The sequence below is a fragment of the Amblyomma americanum genome, chromosome 1 (assembly GCF_052857255.1).
Source record: "Amblyomma americanum isolate KBUSLIRL-KWMA chromosome 1, ASM5285725v1, whole genome shotgun sequence".
Lineage (NCBI taxonomy): Eukaryota > Metazoa > Arthropoda > Arachnida > Ixodida > Ixodidae > Amblyomma > Amblyomma americanum.
This window is the reverse complement of record NC_135497.1, coordinates 340455924-340463686: the sequence shown is the minus strand read 5'-3', so window position 1 is coordinate 340463686 and position 7763 is coordinate 340455924. Positions and strand designations below refer to the sequence as shown.

Here is a 7763-nt window from a genome sequence, read left to right as displayed (position 1 = left end):
TTTTGCGCGGTCGCATTGGTGTGCTTAGAATAGCGTACCTTGAGTGTGCTAAACGCCATATGCTTTTTCATGGCATCAGGCATGTGTCATGCTTCATGAGGTAGTACATGATCGCGAAGGCTGTGTGGAAAGAAGCAGCCGCACGTGTACTACTAACAGACACGTGGCGAGTTTGAGAGGGGACGCGGCAATGAAAAGTGTTTTCGTTATTTATGCATGCGATATGTAACTAAACTTGGTGTAAATATGAAATTCCTACGCTAGCTTCAGTCATTCCTTTTATTTATAGCTATACCTGGTGCAGTTCTGGGTAATTATAATTAGCACCCTCGTCAAGTCACCCCAAGGTCTTAAATATTTGAGTAGATAGTGTGCAGTTTTTTTTTTTATTCCAGCTTGTACACAAAGCCCTGTTCTGTATGATGACGCGATTAGTTCTTTTTCTAGATGGTCAGTACTTATGCATGCATGGTTACATGAAAACCTTTCTTACAAAAAATAACTAACACAGAACTGCACGTGTAGGAAAAAAAATCGAGAGATTTATTACGCTCCTCAACATCTCAGGAATAGTTTTTCGACAAATGGAATCATTTTATTTTTATGCGAATTACGAAGGTGAGTGATGCCAGTTGCAGGAAATGTGACATGTCACAAAACGAACCTTTGAGTTTATTCCCTCGTTTATGGCCTCTTCGCTTTCGCTTTGGTCAAAGAAATGCGGCACTGAAATCAAAGAAATTACCTCACAATTTTCGACGACCTTACACCTAAAAAGCGTAATTTATAAATTTGTACTCAATATTTTGCTATAATATTTCGTCACGAAACAATACTCCAGGGCTAGGAAAGAATATAATTCTAGAAATCAAAAATTTTCACCATATCTACCAGTTTAACCAGGGGAGAGGTCGGCCTGGGGGGTGCGTGGTCATGCGGCTAAAAACAGCGCTAAGCGAGAAAGAGGAGATCGGGGACACGACGCTGTCCCCACTTTTCGCACAGCGCGACACGTGTGTCAGACGGTGAGCGCACGCCTGCTACGGCGAAGTAACGCCAGCACTTCCCCTCACTACTGTCCCGAAATAAAATCATTCCGGCTAGTGCGGAGTGTCAAAACTTATTTTATTTAATGCCTAGCGTATAAACCAACGGCAGGAATGCTTTCTACATGTTTACTACTAACCATATATGCAATACACAGTGGCAAACTATTCCTCTGAATACGCCGCACGTGGCCAACGCGAGCTCGTTTACTTTGAAAAATTACTAAGTTGGAAGTATCAACCACTGCTGTGATTCGCAGAAACAGGAAATGCGCCTACAACCCTTGAAAACCCGCGCTGAACACCTATCCGCAACGCCACATCGCGAACTTTTGCCTAAAACGAGCCAGCTAGCGACTGCAGCGCCACCTCGTTTGTTTACAAACATGCAGGAGGTCTATAGGCTCTATTTCTTGCCATTTTTGTATGAAACAGATACACTGTCATCTCTCATGGTTCAAGCAACCATGGCTAAGGTGCAGATAGGTTTCGCTTGTCAGGATTTGAGTAAGGAATGAATACTAAATGTATGATGTAAATTTTGGCTGAAGGGTATTTGCACAGGGTAAATATGTATCAGCAATACTTGAAGTGATGGGGCCCTTTTGATATGAGCTACTCTAGAAGACATTGTGTGCCGCAGACTCGATTTCGCTCTTACCACTGTTTGTGTGCTATATATTTCACATACATGCCTTGGGATGTCTTCTAGCCTTTTCTGCATGAGCTCTTAAGCTTGGTGCCTAGGCCCCTCCCATGAAGGAGCTGAGCAGTGTTGAGAAATATTTTAAGCTACACAGTTGAAAAAAAACGCGGCGCGGTTCAGGTGTCCAACGATATATGAGACAGAGACTGCGCCATTTCCTTTCCCTAAAAACCAATTATTATTATTAATTTTCACTGTTCTGATGGTGTTTTTTTTTTCAACTGTGTAGCTTAAAATATTTCTCTAGATGTAAACGAAGGAGCGCTATCATTTGCATAAATTGAAAAACATTTTTTTTAGGAAAGTAAATGGCGCTGTATCTCTAACATCTCGGCAGACACCTGAACCGCGCCGTAAAAGAAAGAATAAAAGAGGGAGTGAAAGAAGAAGGGAAGAAAGAGGTGCCGCAGTGGAGGGCTCCGGAATAATTTTGACCACCTGGGGATCTTTAACGTGTACTGACATCGCGCAGCACACGGGCGCCTTTGCGTTTCGCCTCCATCGAAACGCTGCCGCCGCGGTCGGATCCGAAACCGGGAACTTCGGATCAGTAGTCGAGCGCCCTAACCACTGAGCCACCGCGGCGGGTGCTGAAATTGCATAACCGTTTACACGCTCTGATTCTTTCCCGAGGCTGTCTTCAATAATTTTATTTTTATGCAGAAATTGCATAAAAATAAATTTATCAGCGAATACAGCCTCGGGAAAGAATCAGAGCGTGTAACTTCAGAAACTAAAACAACGGACTATGCCCCCGATTGCCCATGATGACATCAATCGACTTTTGCTTCTCTAAGCTTCTCTCGCGTGTATTTCGACGTATGTCGTTGAAGTATATAGCATGTGAGCACCTGTTTACTGGTGGGCTTCTGAGCAGAATGCCTGCGCATAAGCGACAGCTCCCGAGGCCCTCGCTCGTGAACGAGTTTATGGTGTCCGCTAGCTGTGATGGATACACAAACAAAATTGGGAGGACGCTTAAGCTTCGCCTTTAAGAGCAGGACGCCACGGCGTGGTGCAGCAATAATAAGGAATCCACGGAATTCCATCGTCCTTCGGTGCGACCCTTGGCCCGGACAATTTAAGGAAAGGAAACATATCTTGGTGGACACCCGAGACGCGCCGTAAGGCAAGGAAAATGAATGATAATTGGTTTTTGGGGAAAGGAAATCGCGCAGTATCGGTCTCATATATCATTGGACACCTGAACCGCGCCGTAAGAGAAGGGATAAAGGAGGGAGTGAAAGAAGAAAGGAAGAAAGAGGTGCCGTAGTGGAGGGCTGCTGAATAATTGCGACCACCTGGAGATCTTTAATCTGCACTGACATCGCACAGCACACGGGCGCCTTAGCGTTTTGCCTCCATAAATATCACAAGGGAAATGAAAATAAAAATTTTTAAGGAAAGGTAAGGACGCCTGACCCACATATTTCGGTGTACACCCGAACCGGGCCGCAAGAAAAGGAAATTGAAATGAAAATTGGTTTTAAGGAAAAGAAATGACGCCTTTTTCAAAATTCTCGCTAGACACTGTGTGCTGTGCGATGTCAGTCCACGTTGAAGATCCCCAGGTGGTCGAAATTATTCCAGAGTCCCCCACTACTGCACCTCTTTCTTCCTTTCTTTATTCATTCCCTCCTTTATCTCTTCCCTTACGGCGCAGTTCAGGTGTCCAACGATATATGAGACACATACTGCGCCATTTCCTTACCCCTAAACCAGTTATTATTATTATTATTACCTCCCCTACCACGCCGTAAGAGAAGGAAAATGCCTAACCTTAGGGCGCGGTTCAGGCGTCCACCGAAGTGCGCGATTGTTCACTCACGGCTAAAGACGCCTACGACACCGGCTTTCCTACGACACGAGCTCCTTAACGCTCTCGCGTTAAAAAATGTTATGCAGTACGCGGACTTTTGGCAAGTATCACCTATCACGTCTTCTTCGTCACGGTGCGCCCTACGTACACGATCTAGGCTTTTACGTCCGCCACCTCCACTTTCTCAACGTTCTCTGAAGGATTACCATTTCAGATTTAACGTTAGCGCATGCAAACTCACGCCACTGAGAGAGGTAACCGACACGATCAACTAGACACAAATTTTGTCGGACTACTTCTGCGAAAATGCACTGTGAACGCTCTATTCACGCACAAGGACCGCCGCGGTGGCTGAGTGGTTATGGCGCTCGGCTGCTGGCCCGAAAGACGCGGGTTCGATCCCGGCCGCGGCGGTCGAATTTCGATGCAGGCGAAATTCTAGAGGCCCGTGTACTATGCGATGTCAGTGCACGTTAAAGAGCCCCAGGTGGTCTAAATTCGCGGAGCCCTTCACTACGGCGTCTCTCATAGCCTGAGTCGGTTTGGGAAGTTTAACCCCCATGAACCATAACCCTATTCACGCACAACGCCGAAATTCTTCGAAAGGATATTTATCTTTGTGCGTTCGCGTTGCACACATTCACATCCAGACTTGTTTTGCTGCCCTTTCTCCATACAGATAGCTGCATGTTCTTAAACACAACATGCCGTAATAGACTCGACGTGATCGCTGCTGATTGCTACCGAGAAGGGTTGCGGCAGCAAACGCGACACACAAGAAACACGACGAATGGAGTCACCTTTGGCGAGCCTGTCGCTGCTTTCCCCCGAAATATTGGTAGTCTCCAAAGTCCTTGCCTGTAGTAAGGTATAAGTAGGGTGCCAACACGTTTACGCTTGTTACAGACATCGGCAACACAGGAGCACTTCGACTTTTCCTCGGTAGATTCTGTCAAAACTTACTTCGGTTAGCGCGATTTTTGCGAGGATCAACAGCCACGCCGTCGCCGCAAATTTTGCCTGATAGTCTCTGGTGGCCTTAAAGAATGTCCAAATTAAGTGCTCAGCGTCAAAAACAAGATTATCTCCCACAAAACAGCGCGAATTTTGACACAAGTAAGGAACGCTCACACATTCATAAGCGACGAGCTATGCGTGGACCTAAACTCATGCCATGTTGCCAGATTTCACAGCGCCCCCTGAAGTTGAGTTTGCTCGCGAAAAACGAGACCATGACGGCAGGAAAAAACTTAGCGGAGGCCGTTACGTGACATTTTTTTGAAGCTGGCTACCCCCTCCGTACTTGGCCACCGTCTGAGCGCAGCGCAGCATGCTCAGAAAACAATGCAGCAGACGATGTCTCTGCGTCCAGCGTTACTATTGGCTGCGCCGGCTGCCAAATAATCCCAGTAGTCCTTGCGAGCGCGCGTGACTTCCGGCACACTGTCTAGCGTGCAGGTCGGATAGCGAGGGCCTCTCAGAGTTTTCCTTCCTCCAAGAGGGAGGCCGAACTGAAAAGTTATATGCAGGTTGCAAATGAAGTCATCTGGCATTGTAGCTAAAAGAAGCAAATAAGATAGCAGCACAGAAGAAGCAGGAAAAGTTCAGGCACGAACTTTAATAAAAAACATAATATCAAAGTCACAAAACGCAAAATGCCACTGTCACACAATGAAAAGTCCCAAAAGCGAACTATACCATACACATAAATGCACAAAAAAAACACACAAAGCAAAATGTCAAAATCACGAAAACAAACGCAAAATGTCAATCACACAAGCAAAAGTCCCAAAAGCAAACTATATGATACACATAAATTCAAAAACCACACACAAAGCAAAATGTCAAAATCACAAACGGAAAGGTCCCAAAAGCAAACTGAAACACACACAAATATGCGCAAACTCCACAGAAAGTACACAAGAAAGCCCAGTTTGCACTGCAGTTTGCGTGCAAAACCCTTCTCACTTTGACGGCGTTTCTCCACTGAGTTCGCTGTCCGGCGTCAGTGGCACTCTCAAGCTGGCTTCAATAATTTCCTCAATTTGGTCCAACCACTTCGATTTTAATCCTTGCTTTTTGGCTGTTCGGCAAATCTTGCCAATATCCATTAAGTAGTCGAAATAGGCATTGCGCTGTCTTGTTATGAACTTGAGAGTTTTCTCTCGTTCTTGACGAAAGAACGTCGCTTTCTTCATGAAAACGCTGCTCTCACTCTCCCCTGGATCTTGATTTTCTTTCTCATCCCAAAGCTTTTCCTTGGGAGCGTCCACGTTTGCCTCCGAGGATGGTGCTGCGGCTTCCTTGGGAGCGCCGCCGTTTGCCTCCGAGGATGACACTGCGCATTCTTGCACGTCGTCCACCGCTTCGCTGCTCTTAATTCGTCTTCTTTCGCAAAATTCCATGATCCACCTCGCAAAGTTGAGGTGCTCTTCATAGCCACCATTGACCAGCTTTTCTATGTTTAGCTCAACGTCTTCGCCCACTCTACTAAGGCTCCTGCGCAGCGTTCGAAAATGCTGTTCTTTTTCGTGTTTTTTCAAGTTGTCTCCATACTTTATCAGCGTTTTACGTATGGTTCCCGGGAAGGCATGGTTGACGAGTTCACAGTAAGCTGTGCCGGACGCCAGCTCGTTTAGATCTTTTATGTCGTAACCGAGGGTCCTGTTTATCCAAGCCAGTACCCCCATGCGCCCCGTGGTGAACCTTACCGCGCTAGATGGGCAAGCGCTGCTCCTCCGGGGCCGCTTCTCAAGATCCATCGAGAGGTCGTCGCAGAGGACAGCGCAGAGGAACGGTGACAACTTCTTCGTTCACAGCACCACAGCAAATAATGGCGGTGCAGCGACCCTCGCGGCTGGCAGTGCGCGTGATGCCGAAAAGGACAAAGTGTTCCCAGCACGCGCTAGAGAGAACGCTCGTGACCTTGGCCAGGGCCGGACGCTGCCGCCGCCGCCTCCGCCCCTCCGCTGCTGTCTCCTCCTCGGCAGCCCTCAATAAATGTGGCTGCGGTCGCCTCCCTGGACGACCTCCGTAGCGGCTTCAATTAACTTCTTCGTCGTCGATGCTCCGACCATAGAACAGCACGTGCTAGTCTGCGTATTTTTCTCTTCTTCCGCGTTCAGAGAAAAATACCCAGACTAGCACGTGCTGTTCTATGGTCGGAGGATCGAGGACGAAGTTAATTGTAGCCGCTACGAGGGTCGTCCAGGGAGGCGACCGCGCCACATTTTCTCTTCTTCCGCGTTCAGAGCTAAGGCGCCCATGTGCTGTGCGATGTCAGTGCACGTTAAAGATCCCCAGGTGGTCGAAATTATTCCGGAGCCCTCCACCACGGCACCTCTTGTTTCTTTCTTTTTTCACTCCCTCCTTTATCCCTTCCCTTACGGCGCGGTTCAGGTGTCCAACGATATATGAGACAGATACTGCGCCATTTCCTTTCCCCCAAAACCAATTATTATTATTATTCCGCGTTCAGAGCACCACAGCAAAGAATAGTGGTGCAGCGACCCTCGCGGCTGGCAGCTGGCAGTGCGCGTGATGCCGAAAAGGACTAAGTGTTCCCAGCACGCGCTAGAGAGAACGCTCGTGACCTTGGCCAGGACCGGACGCTGCCGCCGCCGTCGCCGCTCCGCTGCTGTCTCCTCCTCGGCAGCCCTCAATAAATGTGGCCGCGGTCGCCTCCCTGGACGACCTCCGTAGCGGCTTCAATTAACTTCTTCGTCGTCGATGCTCCGACCATAGAACAGCACGTGCTAGTCTGCGTATTTTTCTCTTCTTCCGCGTTCAGAGAAAAATACCCAGACTAGCACGTGCTGTTCTATGGTCGGAGGATCGAGGACGAAGTTAATTGTAGCCGCTACGAGGGTCGTCCAGGGAGGCGACCGAGCCACATTTTCTCTTCTTCCGCGTTCAGAGCTAAGGCGCCCATGTGCTGTGCGATGTCAGTGCACGTTAAAGATCCCCAGGTGGTCGAAATTATTCCGGAGCCCTCCACCACGGCACCTCTTGTTTCTTTCTTTTTTCACTCCCTCCTTTATCCCTTCCCTTACGGCGCGGTTCAGGTGTCCAACGATATATGAGACAGATACTGCGCCATTTCCTTTCCCCCAAAACCAATTATTATTATTATTCCGCGTTCAGAGCATCACAGCAAAGAATGGTGGTGTAGCGACCCTCGCGGCTGGCAGTG

At 48.0% G+C, this 7763-nt stretch overlaps 1 protein-coding gene across 1 annotated transcript; it reads right to left on the bottom strand.

The window, feature by feature from the left end:
- Nucleotides 1-5535: 5535 nt before the first annotated feature.
- LOC144121225 (microtubule-associated protein RP/EB family member 1-like) lies at nt 5536-6333 on the bottom strand. Its single transcript, XM_077654325.1, has one exon. It carries the CDS (start codon nt 6331-6333, stop codon nt 5536-5538), a length of 798 nt encoding a protein of 265 aa, XP_077510451.1.
- Nucleotides 6334-7763: the final 1430 nt, after the last annotated feature.